General features: G+C 42.8%; 2 protein-coding genes across 2 annotated transcripts in view; one reads left to right on the forward strand and one right to left on the reverse strand.

The window, feature by feature from the left end:
* The window catches only part of SLC30A7 (solute carrier family 30 member 7), a 34,794-nt gene extending 28,924 nt beyond the window's left edge, over positions 1 to 5,870 (reverse strand). Inside the window, 2 exon segments of the mRNA XM_032217344.1 lie at positions 4,392 to 4,493; positions 5,595 to 5,870. Coding sequence (XP_032073235.1) covers positions 4,392 to 4,493; positions 5,595 to 5,674 — 182 coding nt within the window. The 5' untranslated portion in view covers positions 5,675 to 5,870.
* Positions 5,871 to 6,207: 337 nt separating this feature from the next.
* EXTL2 (exostosin like glycosyltransferase 2) lies at positions 6,208 to 26,639 on the forward strand. Its single transcript, XM_032219067.1, is given in 6 exon segments — positions 6,208 to 6,245; positions 15,406 to 15,473; positions 18,398 to 18,711; positions 18,714 to 18,824; positions 21,093 to 21,163; positions 26,102 to 26,639. Coding segments are annotated over 5 exon segments (993 nt in total). The 5' UTR covers positions 6,208 to 6,245; positions 15,406 to 15,468; the 3' UTR covers positions 26,594 to 26,639.
* The last annotated feature ends 488 nt before the right edge of the window (positions 26,640 to 27,127 follow it).

Genomic DNA, 27,127 nt, shown 5'->3' on the forward strand with positions numbered 1-27,127 from the left:
TATTATATATTATTATCATTATATTATTATATTATAGTGTTGTGACTCAGCAGAAGTTTGCTGTGAGTTGAGTCGGGATGCAGGAATAACAATGCTGCTGGGGCTCGTTAGTGTGGTCTTCCGGAGATAAAGGACTGATGGTGCCACGCACTGGTTGCAGGTCAATGTTCATCGTTCGTTTGGTTCATCGTGCATCGGTCGTGGTTTGTTTGTGAGAGGCACTTGGATAAGTGATTTGCTTTTGGTAACCCTGATTCAAAGAGACACTTGGAGAAGTGATTTGTTTTCTTTCTGTACACCTGGTGTTGCCATAAGAGATCTTTGTTTTTGCATTCTGTTATCTTCTTGCTCGAGACTTTATTTATGTTTATTTTGGGCTCGCAGCCAGCGGAAGCCAGGACTGATAAAGTTATTTCCTTTTAAGTCTGTCTGTTGTCTGTTAACGAGCGAAGAAGGGGGGGACAGAACATTATATTATATTTATTATATTGTATTATTATATTATGTTTATTATTTATTATTATATTATGGTGATAGTGATACATGTTTATGCAGTTTTAGTTTTAAACTGGACAAAAGTTGCAAAAAGATTCCTCTCTTCCCAAAAATTAGATATCACTTCTACAGCAGCACACGCAAATCCCAGCCACCAGCAACTACAATTAATTTATGCAAAAATCAATATCTGTGAGGGGGGGAAACATAAATAGACCTATACATTCAGTGAGACCTAGTTCAACAACTTAATAAACGCAGTGCAAATGGCATCACAATTAGGCATTTTATGGAGCACCAGTAATTATGTTTTCTAAAGAAGCCATTCCTCACTGAACCGGTTTAGGCACCTCAACAGCTCTAAACTGGACAAATTAAAAGAATAACGAATGACAATCCCTTACAAGTAATTGTTTCATTAACTCCTGTCTCTTAAAAAACTGGGTCGCCAACCATCATCTAAATATGGCGGAGAAGACATGATACTGGAGGGAGACTGTAGGCTTTTCCCAGGTACATTAGGACAATATGTGTGATCTGCCCAAACCTTTCTGGTTTTCACCTTGCAGCTTAAAAAATTGGCTTTGGGAAGGTTAGAAATACTTTTGGACTATATATAAAGGTTATCAATAACAATAAAAGAACAACAAAATTAGACGCAGCTAAGTTTTAACTAATAGGGGGAAAATGTTATGATATAGGATATAGTTAAATAAAGAAAGGATAATGATAAAATTATATACATGGAGGATTAGAAAACTTTGGTATTAAATATTATGGATGTTTAGCTAGAACAGGATATGAGGATTTAATGTTAAGGGAGGATTTTATAATAAGTAAATGAAATGCCAGTAGGTGATTATGTATTAAACTTTGGTATATTTTATGATGAAGGACGTTTAAATAATCATAGTCAAATAAAAGTGGAGGTATGATGATGGTAATATAATAATATCCGAGTTAAGATATTAGAATTAATATGAATTAGATTTGATGACGGTGGAAGAGATGCACAAAAGCCTTTTGTAACCAAGTGATACACTTTCTACAGTATGTACAGAAGGAGGATTTATATGTTTGTTTTGAAAATATTTTTTTTTAAAAAATTGGCTTCTACTAACTTAACTGGTATCTAAAAGTAAAGGTGGATTGGCGCAGTACTGGAAGAAGGAAGAATTGCCTACCATTCAAGAATGGACGTTAAAATAGCAATAGCAATAGCAGTTAGACTTATATACCGCTTCATAGGGCTTTCAGCCCTCTCTAAGCGGTTTACAGAGTCAGCATATCGCCCCCAACAACAATCCGGGTCCTCATTTTAACCCACCTCGGAAGGATGGAAGGCTGAGTCAACCCTGAGCCGGTGAGATTTGAACAGCCAAACTGCAGAACTGCAGTCAGCTGAAGTAGCCTGCAGTGCTGCATTTAACCACTGCGCCACCTCGGTAGTAAAGTAGTACGTAGTAAACTTAGCAGAGATGGCCAAATCTCAGCATATTTGAAGGACTATTCAAATGAGAAATACAAGCTGGAATGGAGAAGATGGATTGACTACATTTGAAATAAATATCGGACTAAGAAATTTCAATTAGCTTATGAATGAACAAGGAATGTTACAACTTATCTAAAGTTAGCTTAATAAAACGGGTGTTAAAGTACAACAGGGAGGTAGGATGCCATAGTTAGTTAGCTTATGTTAGTGTATGATTGTTAAATGTTTATACCATGTATTTTGCTCTGGGAGGTTGGGGGGAGGGAGGGTTGGAGGGGGGGCAGGGAGGGAGGGAGCGGAAATATTTGTAAAATTTATTAAAACTCTTTAATAAAAAAATAAATAAATACTAGAATGCGAATCAATAGACGGAACACATTGCAATTTATGGTGGACCTGTAAGGAGGCTAAAAATTAAAAATTGGCTGGAGGCAATAACAGGGGTTAAAATAGAATGGAAACCTGAAGTTTTTTTTATTAGGAATTATGTCTGTGAAATACAAAAAAAGATCCAGTATTTAATACTACATATAATTACGGCAGCAAGGATTGCCTTTGCCCAGAAATGGAAAAACAAATTAATCCCAAGCGAAGATGAAATAATAGAAAGGTTATGGACTGTGCCGAAATGGATAAACTAACTAAGAAATCCAGGGAAAAGAAGAATCAGAATTCTACCAGATATGGGATAAATGGTATAGGTGGATGGAGGAAAGAAACAAGAATCAATGAAGGAATATAACAAAACTCAAAAAACAATAGTTATGAGTAAAATAAGTTAAGAATGGTGAAATCCAAATGAAATATAATAGAAGGGGAAATAATATAAGGTGAGCGGTATCGATTGATGATTGCTATTATAAAGAACAGGAAGTTCATGTTCGTGTTGTATTGTATAAATGTGGTATGTCTAATTTTTGTGTGTGTAGTTTACATATTTGTTAATAAAAATCTTTTTTAAAAAGAAATATTGAAAAATCCAGAATTCATCCATTTTTAAGCACTACCATCTGTTAATAAGACTACAATTCCTCTTTCCAATATCTCTGCATGATCAATCACTTTATCAAATGTTTGCTTGTTTGCACGCTCTCGCCATGGGACTTGAATGTATCACAGCAGAGGAGCAGATAAAATAATGACAACCAGCCACCTCATACTCTCCTTGTTCCCAAGACCCTGCAGAAGATCAATCACAGGCATTCCTCGACTTACGTCAATTGAGCCCAACATTTTTGTTGCTAAGCAAAAAAAAAAAAAACTCAAAAAATAATAGTTATGAGTAAAATAAGGGTTAAGAATGGTGAAATCCAAATGAAATACAATAGAAGGGAAATAATATAAGGTGAGTGGTATCGATTGAGGATTGCTAAGATAAAAACAGGAAGCTCCTGTTCATATTGTATAAATGTGATGTACGTCTAAATTTTGTGCGTGTGTGTGTGTATTTTACATGTTTATAAATAAGAGGGTTAAGAGTGGTGAAATCCAAATGAAATACAATAGAATAGATAGATATAGAGATAGATATAGACACACACACACACACACACACATATATATTATTTGTTTTTTTATTTGTTTTTTTATTTGTGTAATATATATAGATAGATAGATATAGACACACACACACACACACACATATATGTTTTTTATTTGAAATCCAAATGAAATACAATAGAAGGGACAGACAGACAGACAGACAGACAGACAGACAGACAGACAGACAGACAGACACACACACACACACACACATATATATATATATAATATATATATAATATATAATATATATATATATATATATATATATATATAAATAAGCTGAGTGGTATCGACTGATGATTGCTATTATAAAAAACAGGAAGTTCCTGTTCATATTGTGTTGTATAAATGTGATGTATGTCTAATTTGTGTGGGTGGGTGTATTTTAAATGTTTGTTAATAAATAATAAATAAGTAATAAAAAATGATAATAAATAATTATTAATAATAATATTAATTATATAATAATTATTAATAAATAATAAATAAATAATTATTAATAAATAATAAATAAAATTATTATAATAATAATAAATAATTATTAATAAATATATAATAATAATGATGATAAATAGATAAATAGGAAAATAGATAGATAAATAGATAAATAGATAAATAAATAGCTCAATAGCTAAATAATAAATAAATCAAAAGTACAGGGGGGGAAACAGCCATGATCGGGTCTCAAGTAGACCAGGAGGGGAAGCCAACGGCGCTCCTCTCTCCCAGAGCCGGCCATCCCCTTTGGCCCGGCCTGGAGGGAGACGTGGCAGCACCACAGCGAGCGCCGAACTTGGCTTCTCCGCGGGGGAAGCGCCGCCCTCGCGGCTCTTCCGGCCTCCCCCCCCTCTTCCCGTACCTGTTGCTCCAGATGCCGTAGAGCAGCTCCACGAAGGCGAAGGAGAGGTTGAGGCAGAGGAAGAAGAAGAGGTTGCGCGACGTCTTGTCCGAGAGGATCGACCTGGAAGCGGGGGAATTGAAAGGGTCAAGCGAGCCCACCAGAGGCCCCGCAGACGGGCAAAGGCCTGGCGAGAGAAGCGGAAGGAGGGGAAGGCCGGGCCCGTCTCTCTCCCACGCCCGCTCGGCCTTAACCACAGCCGCACAGGCAACACCCGGAGACCCCCTCGGACCCGGTTCCCACGCAAGAAACACGTCCGATCCTCGAAACTGCCCCCACCCCACGCTGAGCCCCCCCCCCGCCCGATCTAACAAGGCCCACCGGCCCCTCCGCTCCACCCCGCAAGCTCGGATCTCCCCCCTCCTTTTGCCAGCCTTAAAGCTCAGCTGGGGCGATGGGAGTTGGAGTCCGGGCCAAAAGGAGGAGGAGGCGGAGGCTGCCGAATGGGCAACCTCAACGCGGCTCCTTCCTCCCCCCCCCCGATCCGCTTTAGATCCATTTAGATCCGTTTTAGATCCATTTAGATCCGCTTTAGATCCATTTAGATCCGTTTAGATCCGCTTTAGGTCCGTTTAGATCCGTTTTAGGTCCATTTAGATCCACTTTAGATCCGTTTTAGGTCCATTTAGATCCACTTTAGATCCATTTAGATCCGTTTTAGGTCCATTTAGATCCGTTTTAGATCCATTTAGATCCGCTTTAGATCCATTTAGATCCGCTTTAGATCCGCTTTAGGTCCATTTAGATCCGTTTTAGGTCCATTTAGATCCGTTTTAGGTCCATTTAGATCCACTTTAGATCCATTTAGATCCGTTTTAGGTCCATTTAGATCCGCTTTAGAGGAACCGAAAGAATCCACCACCACCACCCCGTCCTCTCCGATAGATCCGGCTCCCCCGTTTGTGCAAGCCCCCCCAGCTGGATCCCGGTTGCAACCTCCAGCCCGGTTCAAGCCGGCATCCCCAGCTGAGCACGAGGGGGTCCCGCTGCCTCCCCCCGTTTTCCTCCCCAATTCTCCGCCGCCGGTTCGCCTCCTCCCATTTCCCCGAGCGGCCAAGCCAGATCCCCGACACCCCCGGGGTGTTTTTTCCCCCGGCAGACCGGCCGATATACCTGCTCCACCTGCCCACCTCCCCACCTGCCAAACCCCCGGCGCTTCCTTACCTGAACCATCCCGAGACCTTTCGGAGCAAATGGAGCTTGGGAGGCTTGTACTCGTCGTCCTTGACGGACAAAGGCAGCATCTTCCCCAGCGGCGGAAGGGGGAAGCCGGGGCCTCGCCGGGCGTAAAGGGCGAGGAAGCAGCGACGCTTCCCCCGACTCTCGCTTGTCCGCCAGGAAGCCTCGCCGCCCGCAAGGCAAAAGCCGGCCTGCCTCTCTCTCTCTCCCTCCCAGCACCGACTTCCGGCACAGCCGAGCGTCGGTAGTGAGTCTGCGCAGTAGGAGGGAGGGGAGGGGGCGTGGCTAAGTTGTGTAGGGGGGGAGAGAAAAAAGAAGGGAGGGGGGAGGGCTGGTTTAATTTTTGCCCCGCCCAGTCAAGCGTCGGTAGTGAGTTTGCGCAGTACGAGGGAGGGGGCGTGGCTAAGTTATGTAGCGGGGGGGGGCGGAGAGAAAAAAGAAGGGAGGGGGGGGGCTGGGTTTAATTTTTGCCCCGCCCAAACAGTCAAGCGGGGGTCGTGAGTTTGCGCAGTAGGAGGGAGGGAGGGAGGGGTGGCTAAGTTATGTAGTGGGGTGGGGAGGGCTGGGTTTGATGCACCGTATAAGCGATCTGTGCTTCAATACTGGGGGTATCCCAGGGGAAACGGAGGTATGCAGGTAAGTCCTCAACTTAGGACCCCAACTGAGCCCAACATTTCTGTTGTTAAGTGAGTTTTGCCCCATTTTACAACTTCTCTTGCCATGGTTAAGTGAATCATTGCAGTTGATTAAGTTACTGTTGGAAGTGTAGGAAGTTATCACCCAGCTCTCTCCCAGAAAAAATGAAATATCCTAGGAAATATTGAAAAGGCAGAATATTTCTCTGGATGTGGAAAGAAAGAAGCATGTTTTAAAAGACAGAATAGCTGCCTGTAGGTTCCTGCCCATCCCCACTTTGTCAATAGGCCATTAAGCAGGCCAAGCTAGTCCACTTTACATAATAAAGGCTTCTCCACTTCAGCTGCAGGGGGATGGGGTTAAAGCATGATGATATTGACCCCAACTGACCACATGGCATCTGAGAACTCAACCAAACCTGGATTCAAAACGCAGCCTAGAGAGTTGCCCCTGCATGGCCCCATGGGTCTGACAACCAATCAGAATACATTTTACACAGGAACAGGAAACAGAGAGGTGGGACTAAACAGGGTATAAAAAGCCTAGCAAGCCCCTCCCTCAGCCCTTCTCTTCTTCTCCACCAACATTGAAGCATGTGATCCCCTTTTCTGTTCGGGGCTCAAGCCATGTGATCCTGTCCACCAATAAACCATCTTTCCAAGCAGCCTCCATGTCTCCAGTGTCTTCTTCCCCACTTGGAGCTGAACGCAGAAGGACATTTCTTTCCTCCGTTGGACAGGACCACATGGCTTGAGCCCTGAACAGAAAAGTGTGCTACTTACCATCCATAAATCTCTCCATGGTAGTGGATCTGAGTACTTGAGAGACCGCCTTCTGCCGATTACCTCCCTTCGACCGATCAGATCGCACAGATTAGGCCTCCTCCGAGTTCCATCCGCCAGTCAGTGCCGACTGGCGACTACGCGGAGGAGAGCCTTCTCAGTAGCAGCTCCGACCCTTTGGAACGATCTCCCCGTGGAGATTCGCACCCTCACCACCGTCCAGACCTTCCGCACAGCCCTTAAGAACTGGCTATCCCGCCAGGCCTGGGGATAAGATTCTAATCCGCCCCACCCGAATGCTGAATGAAAGTTGTGTTTTATTGTTTTATTTTTATTTACGCACTGTCTTATGTTTTATTTTGCACCCCCTTCCCATGAACTGTAAACCGCCCTGAGTCCCCTCAGGGAAAGGGCGGCCTATAAATAACAAATAAATTCAAATTCAAAGGTGATCACATGCTTCGATATTGGTTTGAAACCCACCACTAGATTGGACACACAAGGAATTTGCCTCTGCATAAGCACTCAGTGTAGATACAAACAATAAAATAATGTATTTATAAGATACCAACAGAAAGAGGTCGTAGAAATGATGAGAAGAATAATACTAATATAGATAGTCCTCGACTTACAACAGTTCACTTAATGGCCATTCAAAGTTACAATGGCATTGAAAAAAAATGACTTATGACTGTTATGACCTTTGCAGCATCCCTTAATCATCTGATCAAAATTCAGATGCTTGGAATTGTTTCATATTTATGACCGTTCCAATGTCCCTAGGTCATGTGATCACCTTTTGTGACCTGACAAGCAAAGTCAACGGGCAAATCATATTCACTTAACAACTAGATTGCCACTTGTCAACTGCAGTGATTCCCTTAACAACTGTGCCGAGAAAGGTTGTAAAATGGGGCAAAACTCACTTAACGAATTTGGGGCTCCATGTGTCATAAGTCCAAGGCTACCGTGCCGTACTTTAGGTAAAGATCCTATAGTACAGTGTTTCCCAAACTTGGCAACTTGAAGATGTCTGGACTTCAACTCCCAGAATTCCCAGGGAATGCTGGCTGGGGAATTCTGGGAGTTGAAGTCCAGACATCTTCAAGTTGCCAAGTTTGGGAAACACTGCTATAGTAGACAATATGGTACTGTGGTATTTAGGTGCTCAGCAGTGATGGCACAAGAGGGAAAAAAAAAGATCTGTGTTAGTTGTTTAACATAATTAATCAATCCAAAATAAATAAAAAACAAGAGCAGTAGCAGGAATAAAAAAATGCCAGTTCAGAATAGAATAGAAATAGAAATAGAATAGAAATGGAAATAGAAATAGAAATAGGAATAGAATAGAATAGATAGAACAGAACAGAACAGAACAGAACAGAATAGAATATAATTCTTTATTGGCCAGGTGTGATTGGACACACAAGGAATTTGTCTTTGGTGCAGATGCTCTCAGTGGACATAAAAAGACAAGACACATTCGTCAAGAATCACAAGGTACAACACTTAACGATAGTCATAGGGTACAAATAAGCAATCAGGGAACAATCAATATCAATATAAATCTAAGGATACAAGCAACGAAGTTATAATCCTACAGTCATCAGTGGGAGGAGATGGAGGAGCACATGCTGAACATAATTTAGACCCCTGCTAGGGAATAAAAAATGGTTTTATTCTGCCATGAGCTCCAAGGGGACCAGAAGAAGCTGTGTAAGAAGTATAGGACCTCCTCTGATGTCAGTAAGCTAACTACAGTTCTTCTGCAGGGATGGGTTTCTCGCCCCGCTCCAATTGGTTCGATTGGAACGGGGCCGGCGGCGTCCTCGTGCATGCGCGCAGTGCACGGAGGCGTACTACGTCTGTGCAATGCTCCAGCTGCTCCTGGAGGATCGCGCAGCCGCTGTATGCGTTCTGCGCATGCGTGGAAGCGCAGAACTCGTCAAAACCGGGTAAGAAACCGCGGGCGGGCGGGTGGAAGTTACTTACTTCCGGGTTCGCCGACCAACCGGTTCGCGGGGACCGCCGCGAACCGCCTGAAACCCACCCCTGCTCTGCTACCAGTAACCCGTGCCAAAGGAGCCATTTTCCACATTTGTTCTCCTTCGTGACCCGTCAAAACCGCGTTCCACAAAAGTGCGGTCGACGAAATCGCGTATGTGACGTCATCACAATGCGACGAAAAAGATCGAAAAATTGAAATAAAAATTAAATTACAGCAAGCCGATTCACATAAAGGTAAGCGTTAGGTTAAGGGTTAGGGTTAGGGTTAGCTTAAGGGTTAGGATTAGGTTTAGAGCGTTAGCGTTTAGCGTTAGGTTAAGGGTTAGCGTTAGGTTTTTCGTTACGTTAAGGGTTAGGTTTAGGGTTAGGTTTAGGGTTAGGTTAAGGGTTAGGTTTAGGGTTACGTTTAGGGTTAGGTTAAGGGTTAGGTTTAGGGTTAGGTTTGGGGGGGTTAGGGTAAGGTTTTCGCTTTATTTTTACATTTTCGATCTTTTTCGTCGCGCTGTGATGATGTCACGCGCTTTCGTCGACCGCGATTTTGTCGTCCGCGGTTTTGTGGTAGAACCGTTCTCCTTCATTTCTCCATCCCACTCTGCCTTCATTTGCCCTGCCACCAGTACTACCCGCCTCTTGTCATGAGAAGCAGACACGGTAGAGGGGAGGAAGAGGAGAAAGTAATGCTCACCGTCTCCCACAGGGTGTAGGCTGCAGAGCCTATGCATTCACAGACACATGCAAAGTAATGCTATAGAATGATTATTACTTGCTCACACTTTGCTTTCCAGAATAGAACCAACCCCCTAGGGAACCTGCCTTTTTGGGGGGAACAGAAAGAAGGGGGAAACAATTCTTCAGCTAGAGAGGAGGAGGTCTTTGGGGAGTAGAGAGAACTGGCGCTAAAAAAAACCCGCCTCTCCACATTACCTCCTCCTGTCGCTCATAGATTAATCCAAGGCATGGGAAAGCTGGCTTTTCAGCACCACAGCAGAGGCTCAATTATCTTGGCTTTTTAAAGGCAAATTAACCAAGGGGAATGTCCACAGCAATTAGTTGTGGGCAGGAGCAGAAGAATAGGCCCTGCCATTAATTTTGTGTTTTTTTTCCATTCAGTGGTATCCATTTTTTTAGAGATTGCCTGCAGTTTTCTTGGCAAAGTTTTAGTTTGCCATTTTGCCTCCTTCATAAGGCTGAGAGAGAACAACTAATCCAATAGCAATAGCAATAGTTAGGCTTATACCGCTTCATAGGGCTTCCAGCCCTCTCTAAGCGGTTTTACAGAGTCAGCATATTGCCCCCAACAACAATCCGGGTCCTCATTTTACCCACCTCGGAAGGATGGAAGGCTGAGTCAACCCTGAGCCGGTGAGATTTGAACAGCCGAACTGCAGAACTGCAGTCAGCTGAAGTAGCCTGCAGTGCTGCATTTAACCACTGCGCCACCTCGGCTCCTCTAGTTGTTAAGATCACCCAACAGGTTTTGTCCCTAAGGCTGCAACTCATGGTCTTTCAATTTAAGCCTGATGCCTTAAACCACTATTATTTTCACCCTCTTAAATTTACATTTGGGGCACCAAATTATTATTATTATTATTATTATTATATTATTATTATTATTATTATATTATTATACACAATTGTATCGCAGCGGCCAGTTGTTTCACCGTTTTAATATTATAATTTTTGCACAAATTCCAATGGATCATTTGTTGTTGTGTTGTTGTTGTGTTATCGCAACAATAGAATTATATCACAGCGGCCAGTTGTGTTCGCCGGATTTGGCATTACTAGTTGGGCCCCACCCGGGGGCCTAGAACATCATAATGTATTTTCGTAATATGCGTGCAGATCCAAGCAGTGCGGCTTTTTGCATTTGACTGATGGTGATTTTGTCAATTTTTAACTGTTTAAATGCCATTCCAGTGCTTTTGGAATATAATTTTTGTACAAATTCAATGGATCATTTGTGCTACTGAATTGTGCCGCAATTTATAATCAGTCTGTGTGATTTTTTTACAGCAGGTGACTATGTTGTTATTATTGTGTGTTGTTGTTTGTTATCATTATTATAGTTTTTCACACAGTCAGCCAGATGTATAAGCTGGATTTGACATTTTTATCTCCCTATCAAGTCCATCCCAAGGACCTGGACTAGGCAGATGTTATAGGATGATGTTAAAGTAGGGTTGCAGGATGTCAGCTGTTCCGGAGTAAAGCTGCCTTTTTGCATTTTGATTTTATAGTGATTTTTGTCCATGCTGATAGCTCCAGTTGTTTTGGACTTGCACCCAAACTGCCCTATCGCTAACCTTTGCTTTCCTTTGCCCACAGTTGTTCTATTCCCGTCTGTAGATCTTTGCATTATGATCAAAAGGTTAGTCTTTGAATTAAAACGCGTTGGCCTGTTAGCAGCCCCCTCCTGAATTTTGCCTTGCCATGGGCTTATTAACACGGTTTATCCTTCTGCAGCCTTTCCAGAATAGGAAGAGGCTGCAACGAGGAGGGGGCGCGCCCAAACAGGCTTTACAGCTGGGGGTGGGAGGGGGGGGGATCAGTAATAGCTTGGGAAAAAAGAGAAAAGGGGCCCAAATCCCTTATTCTATACCTGCAAAATTATCATTACCGACTTGTGTTTCCCCCCCCCCCCATTGCATTTGCAACCGCCTAGAGGAGGGGCGCTTTCTCTCAACAGGAAGCGCCGGGACTCGAACAAGGAGAGGGGCTGCGGGGGACCGGGGTCCAGCCCCCCCCCCCTTTTTTTTTTTTTGCATTGCGTGCATCCCACGTTGCGATGGGTGTTTTTTTAATTGCAAGATCTGGATCGTGCGGTGCAGCGCCGGGCGGTTTTTTGCAAGCCGGCGTTTGAGAACGGCTTCCCTTCCTTCCCGAGGCCACCGCGCGCGGCTGATAATGTGAGCTCGCTCCCGGGCGCCTCGGCCTCCTCCCACCACCCGCTCGGTTGCAGGTGAGCAACGGGGATCCTCTTCTGAAACTCTGGATGGCGGTGAAGAGGCTAAATTGCAGGGTCGTTATACGGAGCCGGGTGGGGGGGGGGCGGTGGGCGAGCAAGAAGAAAGATTTTGGGGATCCAGGGAAAGACGTAAACCGAGGGGCTCAGAAAGAGGATATTGGATCCAAACAACAACCTTACTGGATCCTTTGCTTGGATCCCCCTCGTTGGTTGTCGTTTTTTGCGTTTCTTTTGTGGACGAGAAAAAATAAATAACTGTAAGGGTGATGCGGAGATTTCATAATGCCAGGAGGAGAAGGAGTTGTATATTCGTCTCTGCGTCACTGGCAACCCTGTCGTACTATATCCCAAACAGCTTCCTTAACAGACTTGGGTGCCTATAAGATAATATTTGCTGTAGATGTATTAAAAATAGGAGGGTATCCCCCTAAAAAAGTGAGGTGCTTTGATGCAGGATTAGCAACTCTTTCATACTATATATCCCAAACAGCTTCCTTACAGACTTGGGTGCCTATAAGATAATACTTTGCTGTAGATGTATTAAAAATAGGAGGGTATCCCCCCTAAAAAAAGTGAGGTGCTATGATGCAGGATTAGCAACTCTTTCATACTATATATCCCAAACAGCTTCCTTACAGACTTGGGTGCCTATAAGATATACTTTGCTGTAGATGTATTAAAAATAGGAGGGTATCCCCTAAAAAAAGTGAGGTGCTATGATGCAGGATTAGCAACTCTTTCATACTATATATCCCAAACAGCTTCCTTAACAGACTTGGGTGCCTATAAGATATACTTTGCTGTAGATGTATTAAAAATAGGAGGGTATCCCCCCTAAAAAAAGTGAGGTGCTATGATGCAGGATTAGCAGCCCTTTCATACTTATATCCCAAACAGCTTCCTTACAGACTTGGGTGCCTATAAGATAATACTTTGCTGTAGATGTATTAAAAATAGGAGGGTATCCCCCTAAAAAAGTGAGGTGCTATGATGCAGGATTAGCAACTCTTCATACTATATATCCCAAACAGCTTCCTTACAGACTTGGGTGCCTATAAGATACTTTCTGTAGATGTATTAAAATAGGAGGGTATCCCCCCTAAAAAAAGTGAGGTGCTTTGATGCAGGATTAGCAACTCTTTCATACTATATATCCCAAACAGCTTCCTTACAGACTTGGGTGCCTATAAGATAATACTTTGCTGTAGATGTATTAAAAATAGGAGGGTATCCCCCTAAAAAAAGTGAGGTGCTATGATCAGGATTAGCAGCCCTTTCATACTATATCCCAAACAGCTTCCTTACAGACTTGGGTGCCTATAAGATAATACTTTGCTGCAGATGTATTAAAAATAGGTGGTTATCCCCCCCTAAAAAAAGTGAGGTGCTTTGATGCAACTCTTTCATACTATATATCCCAAACAGCTTCCTTACGGACTTGGGTGCCTATAAGATAATAATTTGCTGTAGATGTATTAAAATAGGAGGTTATCCCCCCCTAAAAAAGTGAGGTGCTTTGATGCAACCCTGTCATACTATATATCCCAAACAGCTTCCTTAACGGACTTGGGTGCCTATAAGATAATACTTTGCTGTAGATGTATAAAATAGGAGGCTATCCCCCCTAAAAAAAATTGAGGTGCTTTGATGCAACCCTTTCATACATATATCCCAAAGAGCTCCTTACAGACTTGAGTGCCTATAAGATAATACTTTGCTGTAGATGTATTAAAAATAGGAGGGTTTTCCCTAAAAAAGCGAGGTGCTTTGATGCAGGATTAGCAACCTTTTCATACTACATATCCCAAACAGCTTCCTTAACGGACTTGGGTGCCTATAAGATAATACTTTGCTGTAGATGCATTAAAAATAGGTGGTTATCCCCCCTAAAAAAAGTGAGGTGCTTTGATGCAACCCTGTCATACTATATATCCCAAACAGCTTCCTTACGGACTTGGGTGTCTATAAGATATACTTTACTGTAGATGTATTAAAAATAGGGTTTTCCCCTAAAAAAAGTGAGGTGCTTTGATGCAACCCTGTCATACTATATATCCCAAACAGCTTCCTTACAGACTTGGGTGCCTATAAGATAATACTTTGCTGCAGAGTATAAAAATAGGAGGGTATCCCCCTAAAAAAAGTGAGGTGCTTTGATGCAGGATTAGCTCCAGCAACCACAGTCTTTCTCCACATTTGTACCTACCCTATGCTTAGCTTTAGGGAAACTCATAGATGATTTATTCAGAAATAAGCCTTCCCCATGCTCATTCCATCCACATATCTTTGGCTCCTTCTGCGATTCTGGGATTTGAAGTCCAATAGTGCGACAGTTACGGAAAGGTGCTCGGAAAGAACTCATCAAACGCATGTTGGCTTATTTATTTATATGTTTGATGGATTCACATCCTGCCTTTTTATACAGGAGCAAAAGGCAGTGTTAATCGTGCACCTTATACCAGTGGTTCCCAAACTTGGCAACTTTAAGACTTGTGGACTTCAACTCCAGAATTCTCCAGCCAGTAGAACTCTGCTGGCTGGAGAATTCTGGGAGCTGAAGTCCACAAGTCTTAAAGTTGCCAAGTTTGGAAACCACTCCATGCAGCTTTGTATTACTGTCATATTGACATGCAACTCTTGCAATCTGAAGTTTTGTAAACACACACGTTTGGGATTGAAACCTGTTCTTCCTGAGTTGCATAATATGAAACTGCAAATAGAAAATATTAAGCGCACACTAACAGGTGAGGTGGTCATAAAACCCAGGACAAATTTTCAATAATATTTTTTGTCCTAAATCAGTTGCCTTGCTTCAAGATAATTCAGAGAAATAGGGTCAAAGAACCTATTCCTATGTGTACCCTCTCTAACGATATTGTCAGTTTTTTGTGCAAGAGTAGCTTAGTCATAGGTAACCTCCTTAAAATAAGGACTGATGAATGCTTTGATCTAGATGTGATGTGTCAGCAAAAAAAAAAAATTAAACCATCTGGTGAACAAGACAACATGCAGTTGAAAACAGTTTCCTTGTTTTTGTTTACTAAATGTGTGGTCTGTTTGGAAGTGAGTTTACATTCAGTGGCTCTCATTATAGAAGTTGCCGCGTAATGAAGGCATGATTGCATACTTTGGCAGGAAGTGTACCAAACCACAGATGTCAGATCTTGTCTCTCTGCAGTGATAGACTGTAGAAATATTAACATTTAACAGGCAGACTTTGAATGGAAAAGGTTTTGCCTACAACATCCTTGCTAGATCTATTATCTTGTGCCTGTATGCAAGTTAGAAATTCAGTAATTCAGTAAATTCAGTACATTGAGAGGTCATCCAAACTGGGGAAGGATAGCACAGCTCCTAAAGCAATCGACAATGCCTAATTTTGAGTTACTTCATTTTCCAACAGAAATAAAAGTTTATCCTAAACCAAGAACCCTGATAAGCACAGAAGAAAGCTTCCTTTGCAGGAATGAGGTGAGTTCAGCCAAATAGGATTCCTCTGTTAGATTGCTTTCATGCTTTTTAGAAATTAAAACATGATTTGTTTCCAATGCGTTAGAGGAAGACTATAGCATTGTCCATGTTTAAATATGTAAAAAGGTTACTGCTACTTGGCTTCCTACGCAGAGATACTTGGATTGATTTGCTGAACCACAGTGTATATATCATTTATATATTAAGTATCAGTCTCTCAATCCAATGCATAATCTCTTCATTGAAAATTATGAACCAATAATCTATCGTGCTAATCTACTGCCAGAGGCAGATTTTTTTAGATGTCCCAAATCTAGGCCTGAGAGAGAGCGACTCTCCCAAAGTTATTCAGTCAGCACTCATGCCTAAAGAAGATTAGAATTTGGATATCCCTAGACTTAATCCAGAAACACTTTACAATCACAAAGTTGAACATTTATTTTAGCAATAGCAATAGCAGTTAAACTTATATACCGCTTCCTAGGGCTTTCAGCCCTCTCTAAGCGGTTTCAGAGTCAGCATATTGCCCCCAACAACAATCTGGGTCCTCATTTACCCACCTCGGAAGGATGGAAGGCTGAGTCAACCCTGAGCCGGTGAGATTTGAACCCCGAACTGCAGATAGCAGTCAGCTGAAGTGGCCTGCAGTGCTGCATTCTAACCACTGCGCCATCTCGGCTCATATGTAGGGGATGGTTATGGTCGGGAGTGTGTTTACATAACTGTCAAGTGATGCATTAGTTGCAACTCTTTCTGAGCTGCTTGATTTGGTGACAGTCATCCTTGTTTTAGTTGCAATCTATTGTGACTATTGCAATGAGTTTGAAAAGTGTTTGGAAATTAAATGGGCGTAAAAATACAAAGTTCAGGTATCATATACTCCCTTTGTTGAAGAATCTGCACTTGCCCAATCTACCCATTTGTCAGAGCTGCAATTATATTCCTTAGCACATCTGTGTTAAATTGAACTTTAAGGATCGTTTTGCCTTGGACTCTGATTAATTCTACATGATACTTTGAACGCTGACACCATTGTCTGATGGGCACAACTTAAGATGGCGTTGATTCTTAAACAATCTGAACAACTTAGGCTCTGACTTAAAAATGACACCTCTCCTGCTATGAACATGCCTGATAACATAGACCAGTAACAAAGAAACTTTTGAATATATGTCATTGACTAAAGACATGATGGTAAACCTATGGCAACGCATTCCCAAAGTGACACGTGTAGTCATGTCACCCAGCACGTGCGGCCTCGCCTGTTTGTCTTCTGGGTTTCTGCCACGCATGCGGGGTGTGACAATCAGTTGTCCTTCGTGCGCGCGGGGCAGTGCCGAAAACCTGTGTGCGCAAAGCGCGGTGGCCAATCAATTGTTGGGGGTGCATGCACGCCAGAACCCAGAAGTTCAGCTTTTCCAGAGTGCAATCCCTTCACACAACATGTAACGGTGCCGAAAACTGGCCTGCGCATGCGCACCAGCCAGCTGCCATCGGGCGCACATGCGCGCTAGAACCCGAAGTTAGATTTTCTGGAGTGTGGCCCCCGACAAACACGCACGATGCTTCTGCATGACTGGATTAAAGTGCGTATACTTGATATATGGAAGAGGAGATTTCCTGTGGTTCCCAGATAATGGAATGCTCTTACTCTCTGAATATTTAGAAAATAGCATGAGTGTATTACTTTCACAAATCCTTTAAAATATTAAGTTGATTTTAGTGCCATGTCCTATTTTTTTATATTTTCATTCAAATTATTGCAAGACGTTTTGGTGTATAAGCAAAAGATTCAGTATATATTTAATAAATCAATGTGCAGCTTGACCTATCCTTGGCTTATTGTTTATTACTGCATACGGTATGCAGATCGAAGTCACCTTGGTTGGGAGGAACCTCAGTTTTGATGATTAGTAAACTACTCTAGACCAATATGTGAGAAGTGAGTATGCTTTTAGTAAGCCACCAAAAGATCAAGACTGGACTACCTCTAGACTGGACTACTGCAACGTGCTCTACATGGGGCAGCCCTTGAAGAGCATGTGTCCAGAATGCAGCCGTGCGAGCGATTGTGGGTGCACCTCGGTTCACCCACGTAACACCTATCCTCCGCGAGCTGCACTGGCTGCCTATGGGTCTTCGGATACGCTTCAAGGTTCTAGTCGTCACTTATAAAGCCCTTCATGGTATTGGACCTGGGTACTTGAGAGACCGCCTGCTGCCAATCACCTCCACTAGACCGATTAGATCCCACAGATTAGGCCTCCTCCGAATTCCATCTGCCGGCCAATGCTGACTGGCGACTACCCGGAGGAGAGCCTTCTCTGTGGCTGCTCCGACCCTCTGGAACGAGCTCCCCGTGGAGATTCGAACCCTCACCACCCTCCAGGCCTTCCGCAAAGCCCTTAAAATCTGGCTGTTCCGACAGGCCTGGGGCTAAAGAGCCTTTGCCACCCCCCCTCGAATGGTATGGTTGTTGTGTGCTTTTAAATTGTGCATTGTTCTGTTCGTCTTTTTTATTCTTTATTTGTACCCCTTCCCTTGACTTGGATTGTGAGCTGCCCTGAGTCCCCTTCGGGGAAAAGGGCGGCATATAAATGAAATAAATTCAATTCAATTCAATCAAGGAGAACTATCCATCCCAGATGGGTGAAGGTCATCTATGAGCACAATTAATGTCATGAAGTCCAACTAAAACAGTCTAACTCAAGTTGTACAATCAGTCCTGGTCTTCTATACAGTAGTTGTTAGATTATACTTTGGATATGGTAAGATGGGAATGCTTTGCTTTCATTTCCTAAATTTCAAGCAGCCAGCTTAAAGAAACTGCTTAGCCTTCATGTTGGTGCTAATTTTGTATATAACATTATATGATCATGAATGATTGACTAACTTTCACCTCTTTTTTTTTTCAAATACTTAAGGTTTTACCATACCTGCAAGCTACCTGGAAGAATTATGGGTATCCGGCTACTCCACTTCTCTTCTATCGTGATTTTTTTGCTGCTTCTGGTGGCAGGTGCATTAACAGCTTTACTACCCAATATTAAGGAAGATAAAATGCTCACTCTGCGAAGGGAGAGGAAGTCCCAAGGCCAGTTGGCTTCAGATTCATTTACTCTCATTATGCAGACCTACAACAGAACAGACTTACTCTTGAAGCTTTTAAATCACTATCAAGCCATGCCTCACCTGCAGAAAGTGATAGTTGTGTGGAATAACGTTGGGGAGAAAGCCCCTGAGAAATGTGGAATACTTTGGGGCCTCATCCTGTCCCTGTCATCTTCAAAGCACAAACAGTAAATCACATGAGGAATAGACTGCAGGTTTTCCCGGAGCTGGAAACAAAAGGTAATTATTGTTCTCTCTCATTATCTGATTCTACCTCCCTATCAGTAATGATGACGGCTTATAGTACAAGGAAGGGGCTGTTGATGAAAGAGAGGAGTTATTGATGAGTAATCCATGCAGCTGCACAAGGTATGTGAGAAAGAGCTTGAGAAAAGAAGTGAAAGGGTGCCTAAATGGGTTCCACCACAAAACCGCGCTCGACTAAACCGTGTAGCTGACGTCATCAACAGGGCGACAACAGCACGGAGACAGAAGCACGCTGTAAACGCTAAACCTAAAATTTAAACCTAAACCTAACCCCCCTAAACCTAACCCTAACCCTTAACCTAACCCTTAACCTAAACCTAACCCTAACCCTTAACCTAACCCTAAACCTAACCATAACCCTTAACCTAACCCTAAACCTAACCCTTAACCTAAACCTAACCCTTAACCTAACCCTAAACCTAAACCTAACCCTTAACCTAACCCTAACCCTTAACCTAACCCTAAACCTAACCATAACCCTTAACCTAACCCTAAACCTAACCCTTAACCTAACCCTAAACCTAACCCTTAACCTAACCTAACCCTTAACCTAACCCTAACCCTTAACCTAAACCTAAACCTAAACCTAACCCTTAACCTAACCCTAACCCTTAACCTAACCCTAAACCTAACCATAACCCTTAACCTAACCCTAAACCTAACCCTTAACCTAAACCTAACCCTTAACCTAACCCTAACCCTTAACCTAACCCTAAACCTAAACCTAACCCTTAACCTAACCCTAACCCTTAACCTAACCATAACCCTTAAACCTAACCCTAAACCTAACCCTTAACCTAAACCTAAACCTTAACCTAACCCTAACCCTTAACCTAACCCTTAACCTAAACCTAACCCTTAACCTAATCCTAACCCTTAACCTAACCCTAAACCTAACCATAACCCTTAACCTAACCCTAAACCTAACCCTTAACCTAAACCTAACCCTTAACCTAACCCTAACCCTTAACCTAACCCTAAACCTAACCATAACCCTTAACCTAACCCTAAAGCTAACCCTAAAGCTAATCCTAAACCTAACCCTTACCTTAAGTTGAATCGGGTTGCTTTCAAAGCGCTATTTAAAGCGCCCTTCTTTCTCCGCGCTGGCTGTTGTCGCCCTGTTGATGACGTCAGCGACGCGGTTTGAATCGGGCGCGGCTTAGTCGAGCGCGGTTTTTGACAGGTCACGGCCTAGATGATGATTAGATAAGATATAGCAGGTATGCCAGAGCTACATAACGGGAAGAGAAAGAATGGACCCTCCCGCCAAACCTCTCAGATCGTAAGAGACAGAAGGAGATCTGTACAGGTAGTCCTAAGCTTAACAACAGGGACCATTGAAAGTTGCAACGGCACTGAAAAAAGTGATTTACGACCATTTTTTCACATTTATGACTGTTGCAGCATCCCCGTGGTCACATGATCAAAATTCAGATGCTTAGCAGTTGACTGATATTTATGATGCTTTTAGTGCCCCGGAGTCATGTGATCTTCCTTTTGCAACCTCCTGACGAGCAAAGTCAGTGGGGGAAGCCAGATTCACTTAAAAACTGTCTTACTAGCTTAACAACTGCAGTGATTCACTTAACGACTGGGGCCAGAAAGGTGGCAAAATGAGTCAAGATTCACGGTAAACAACTGTCTAATTTAACAACAGAAATTTTGGAGGAAGGAAAAGGGGTAACCCTTCTGATTGTGGTGCATTCATAGAGTACGTTAAAAATAGAGATTGCAGCAATATATGAACCCAGCTTACACTTGAAATCATAAACATTCTTACTACAGAGTTAAGCCCTGTTCAACAAAGCAGAATCCATTTGAATCTAAAAGCTTGAATTCATGTTGCACAGAATGAAACATAAAACAACTTCTGTGATTGTTGGTATAATGCAGTGGTTCCCAAAGTTGGCAACTTTAAGACTTGTGGACTTCAACTCCCAGAATTCTCCAGCCAGGGCTGGAGAATTCTGGGAGTTGAAGTCCACAAGTCTTAAAGTTGCCAAGTTTGGGAACCACTGGTATAATGAGATCCAGAGGCTTTTTCACCAATTATTCTTCCTTTTGGGAACAAGGGAACATTTTAGCTGCTGATAACGTATTTCGGGTTCTCTTGAATTTGGCAAAATCCTGCCAAAGGGCAACTGTGTTTTCCAGTCACAATGAATATTGTTCAATTCGTTGTAAGTATTTTGCTCAGTAAATGTAGGCACTCATTAAAATGCATTTTTCTCCATTCAGCTGTTTTGATGATGGATGATGATACCCTAGTGAGCGCCTACGACCTCGTTTTCGCTTTCTCCATTTGGCAGGTAACGTTAGCATTCTGCTTTTCATGTTTATTTGGTACCAAAAGTGTTTTGAGTTATGTTACTGCACTGGTCTCCAAAGATGCTCTATGTACACCTATCTGGACCGATAGCCACTCACGCCCTCATGACCTCAAGACTGGACTACTGTAATACGCTTTACATGGGGCTGCCCTTGAAAAGTGTTCGGAGACTGCAACTACTCCAGAATGCAGCCGCGCGAGCGATTGTGGGTGCACCTAGGTACACCCACGTTACACCTATCCTCCGCGAGCTGCACTGGCTTCCCATTGGTCTCCGGACTCGCTTCAAGGTGCTAGTTGTTACTTATAAAGCCCTACATGGCATCGGACCTGGGTACCTGAGAGACCGCCTCCTGCCGATTACCTCCCAAAGACCAATTCGATCGCACAGGCTTGGCCTTCTCCGGGTTCCATCTGCCAGCCAATGCCGGCTGGCGACCCCCCAGGGGAGGGCCTTCTCTGTTGCTGCTCCGGCCCTCTGGAACGAGCTCCCCATGGAGATCCGGACCCTTACTACCCTCCCAGCCTTCCGTAAAGCTACTAAGTCCTGGCTGCTCTGGCAGGCTGGGGGCTGTTAAAGCACCCAGCCCCGTCTTAATTGTGACTGTTGCGGATTTTAAAATTGTTTGTATTGTCTTATTTATTCCCTCCCCTGTTTATTGTGAGCTGCCCGGAGTCCTTCGGGAGTGGGCAGCATACAAAACCAATAAACCTAACCTAACCTAACCTTAGAAATCACACTTGCTTCCAGTCACATTCAGAAATTAATCTCAAAGAAACAGAGCATACATAGAGAGGGTTTTTTCCCCCTTAAAATTGGTGATTTTCAAAAAATGCCAGGATCTTCTAAGGAGATCGTATGTCTTGTTAGGTATGCGTTAGACACAAAGGGAATTGCTATGATTTGAAATTCAGATTTATGTCAGATTTAACCAGCATACCAAATAGCAATAGCAATAGCAGTTAGACTTATATACCGCTTCATAGGGCTTTCAGCCCCCTCTAAGCGGTTTACAGAGTCAGCATATCGCCCCCACAGTCTGGGTCCTCATTTCACCCACCTTGGAAGGATGGAAGGCTGAGTCAACCTTGAGCCGGTGAGATTTGAACCGCTGAACTGCAGATCACAGTTAGCTAAAGTGGCCTGCAGTACTGCACCCTAACCACTGCACCACCTCGGCTCTTGTTATTTTTATATACTGTATGTTGACTTCAGCAGGATAATTTTTGTATGTTTGCTTCTGTGTGTGTGTACGTGTGTGTGTACACACATACACAAAAGAAAAATAACTGGTTTCAATTCTATATGTGTCTTTAAAATCTTCTGTATTATTGTATATAATTCAATCCAATTTTATTTGGCTTCATTACACATCCACCAAGCATGATAAAATGTGCCTTCATCTTTGTTACATTTCCAACATATGTTTGAAGAACTTTTATACATCCTAGCCATTTTTTCCAGTGAATGTACCAACAATACAGCATTTTATAAAAATTCTCCTTAAGACTGTAGTATTACTCTAAATTTCAGTTCTTTCAACTACATATTCTCCCATTGATTCATATGTATTATAACATTTTTAGCAATAGCACTTAGAGTCTTAAACTTATATACTGCACCCATAATGCTTTACAGCAATCAGCATATTGCCCCCAACAAATGTAGATCCTCATTTTACTGACCCTGGAATGATGGAAGGCTAAGTCAACCTTGAGCCTGTCAGGATCGAACTCCAGACCTTGGGCAGAATTAGCCTTCAACACTGCATTCTAATCACTGCACCACCATTTTAATCTATTTTATTATGCAGTTCTTCTCTTATTGTTATTCTACATTCACCTTGACAAAGTTCTAATATATCACTCAATCACTTGTGTTTAATAATCATTTCTTTTCTATAAAATGCTTCTATGCCGAGACCCAGGACAGTATTTTGGGGGGAAATTTATATCTATTCCATACATTTATATCTATTCTCAGTACGTCAGGTTAAACAAAATGGTTTTTAAAATCTACATTAACCTTAGTCCTATTATACTGTAGATAGCTATGCAGTCCAACTCTCAAATCATGCCTCTCTTAACTCCAAAAGTCTCCTGTTTCTTAGCAACCTCTATTCTATCATCCGGACCAAAGGACAGGCAGCAAAATATAACTTCAAATTAAATCTCCCAGTCCTCCTTTCTTTTGTATCTTGCAACACCTTATATTTAACTCATGGTTTTCCCCTCTGCCGCATAAATATAGATATTAGCAGTATAATTTTTTTGCACATTTGACTCAAACTGAATTCATTACAATTCTGCGTGTATTTTGAGAGTTGAATTAGAATTAGAATTTTATTACTTGTATGCCGCCCTTCTCCGGGAGGACTCAGGGCGGCGAACAATTCAAGGGGAAAAAGGGGAACATAAAAAACAAAATACAAATAATAAAAGTAGACAACAGTCGCACAACCATACATGTCGAGAGGGGAGGGAACTCATCACCCCCAGGCCTGCCGGCAAAGCCAGGTTTTGACGGCTTTTCGGAAGGCCTGGAGAGAGGTGAGGGTCCGAATCCCTGCGGGGAGTTCATTCCAGAGGGCCGGAGCTGCCACAGAGAAGGCCCTCCCCCGGGTAGTAGCCAGATGGCATTGGCTGGTAGATGGCACCCGGAGGAGGCCGACCCTGTGAGATCTAATGGGTCTGTGGGAGGTAATCGGCAGCAGGCGGTCTCTCAAGTACCCAGATACCCAGTTGGTATAGCATACAGGTAGTCCGTTTAGTTCAAAGTTACAATCTCATTGAACAAAAGGGACTTAAGACCATTTTTCACAGTTACACAACCTTCGCAGCATCCCCACAATCGTGTGATCAAAATTCAGATGCTTGGCAACCGGTTCATATTTATGACCATTGCTGTGTCCCAAAATCATGGGATCTCTTTTTATGATCTTCTGATCAGCAAAGTTAGTGGGGAAGCCAGATTCACTAAACAACTGGGTTACCACCTTATCAACTAGAGTGATTCACTTAACAATACCCCCAAGAAAGGTTGTAAAACTCACTTAATAAATGTCCCATTTAACAACATAGATTTTGGGCTCAGTTGTGGTCGTAAGTCGAGGACTACCTGTAGTGACACGAGTTCTAAAAGACTTTAATTCAAATCTTACCTTTGTTGTGATCTCCCTATGCCCCCTTAGGCAAGTATTTCAATTGCGCCCTTTGGAAATCAATCATATTGGTTCTTATAAGAGAGTTCTTAGTATCATACAGATTATAAATTTGGTGCCTTTTCTAAGAGCCGAGGTGGCACAGTGGTTAAATGCAGCACTGCAGGCTACTTCAGCTGACTGCAGTTCTGCAGTTCGGCTGTTCAAATCTCACCGGCTCAGGGTTGACTCAGCCTTCCATCCTTCGGAGGTGGGTAAAATGAGGACCCGGATTGTTGTTGGGGGCGATATGCTGACTCTGTAAACCGTTTAGAGAGGGCTGAAAGCCCTATGAAGCGGTATATAAGTCTAACTGCTATTGCTATTGCTAATATGTGAATTACTCTTTAAATTCAGGATATTGCTGATGTGGAAGATCCCCACAAGACCAAACCTCTTCTGGATTTTCAGAAATAATCTCAGTGCCCAGTCTGAGAATGAGATGCAGGAGAAAAAAAAATTAACCCTGATCTTTTATAATATAGCAGAGAAGACAACACAAATATCTGTAGAATACATAGGCAAACTGGGCCCTATTGAGTACATAAAGCATGCCAATATTAAAAATCAGGGCTTTTTCTGAACTCTACTCATCAACATTTTAACTATATGTCACAAAAGGCAGTTAAATTTGCAGTGATAGTAAACTTGAGCGTGGGGAACATCTTATTAACAAGTCTTTTTTGTGTATATTTTTGTTACTGGGTCATAAGAGCCGAGGTGGCTCAGTGGTTAGGGTGCAGTACTGCAGGCCACTTCAGCTGACTGTTATGTGCAGTTCAGCGGTTCAAATCTCACCGGCTCAAGGTTGACTCAGCCTTCCATCCTTCCGAGATGGGTGAAATGAGGACCCAGACCGTGGGGGGCGATATGCTGACTCTGTAAACCGCTTAGAGAGGGCTGAAAGCCCTACGAAGCGGTATATAAGTCTACCGTATATACTCGAGTATAGGCCGACCCGAATATAAGCCGAGGCACCTAATTTTACCACAAAAAAACTGGAAAAGTTATTGACTCGAGTATAAGCCTAGGGTGGGAAATGCAGCAGCTACCGGTAAATTTCAAAAATAAAAATAGATACCAATAATGTTTTTGAATATTTATTTCAAAGAAAAACAGTAAACTAGCGGTGTATTCAATGAAATACTTCACTCACCTCATGATGCTGATGTCCCGCTGTGATGATGATGTCCCGTGCAGCCGCGGGAGCGATGTCCCGCCTCCTATGACACACGGCACAGTGATTCCTATCATTGGATCACTGTACCAGAGGAGGTGGGACATCGCTATGTGGCTGCTTGCCATAACAAGGAGGAGGTGGGACATCGTTGCAGAGCGGCAGGAGGGGGAGGAAGGGGAATCGTAAGACAGCCCTGCATTACATTAGAACGTGAGGAGGGGGGGATGGTGCGGTGCGCGCTGCGCGGCAAACTGACACAGAGGGAGGGGAAACTCACAGGGGCACTGGGCCATTCACGAGTGTCACCCAGCGGCATGGCCCTGCCCCTTTTTCTCCTCCATTTCGGGCAAATTTTTCACTGACTCGAGTATAAGCCGAGGCGGCTTTTTTCAGCCCAAAAAGTGGGCTGAAAAACTAGGCTTATACTCGAGTATATACAGTAACTGCTATTGCTATTGCTATAAATCTTTTGCAATTGGGTTTTATTTGCATCCAGGGGCCCAATAGCAATATTATGATGTTTTTTATTTTCCTATAGCAATTTCCAGATCAGATCGTTGGATTTGTCCCCAGAAAGCACATCCCTAGCCCTGCGGGGATTTTCAGCTACGGGAGTTTTGAACTTCAGGGTCCTGCCATCGGCAATGGAGACCAGTATTCAATGATCCTAATAGGAGCTGCCTTCTTCAACAGCGCCTACCTAGAACTTTTTCAAAAGCAGCCTGAAGCTGTTCACGCCATGATCGATGAGACTCAAAATTGCGACGATATCGCCATGAATTTCTTGGTAGCCAAGCATATTGGAAAGCCATCGGGTATCTTTGTGAAGCCAGTTGACATCAGGAATTTAGAAAAAGAAAGCAACAGTGGTTATTCTGGGATGTGGCACCGGGCAGAACACTTGCTGCAAAGGTCTTACTGCCTTAATAAATTGGCTAGCATCTATGGCAACATGCCTTTAAAATATTCTAATATTATGATTTCCCAGTTTGGTTTTCCAAACTATGCTAATCACAAGAATAAAGTATAAAGAATATGCTCCAGTAAACGCTTCGACGCGCTTCTCGGCAATTCAAGTAATATATCAAGTAGAGAAGTCTGTAAAGAAATCTGTAGGGTATTCATTATTTGGAGCTAATTTCTGCAAGAGCTCTTTGGGGATGTAAAGTCTGGGTGAAACATTCCATCTCTTGTACTCAGCATGTGAAAGCTTTTTCGTTGGCTTCGCTATTTATCCCCATTTCAGACAAACACTTCCTCCCACAAACACTTGAATGCTGATTGTTGTGGCACGACAAAACCGCGCTCCACTAAAGCGCGCCCGATTAAACCGCGTCGCTGATGTCATCAGCAGGAGAAAAAAGGGCGCTTTAAATAGCGCTTTGAAAGCAAGCCGATTCAAGTTAAGGTAAGGGTTAGGGTTAGGGTTAGGTTAAGGGTTAGGGTTAGGTTAAGGGTTAGGGTTAGGTTTAGCGTTAGGTTAAGGGTTAGGTTAAGGGTTAGGATTAGGTTTAGGTGGGTTAGGTTTAGGTTTAGGGGTTAATTTTAGCTTTAGCTTAAACAG

This window comes from Thamnophis elegans, chromosome 5 (assembly GCF_009769535.1).
Source record: "Thamnophis elegans isolate rThaEle1 chromosome 5, rThaEle1.pri, whole genome shotgun sequence".
NCBI lineage: Eukaryota > Metazoa > Chordata > Lepidosauria > Squamata > Colubridae > Thamnophis > Thamnophis elegans.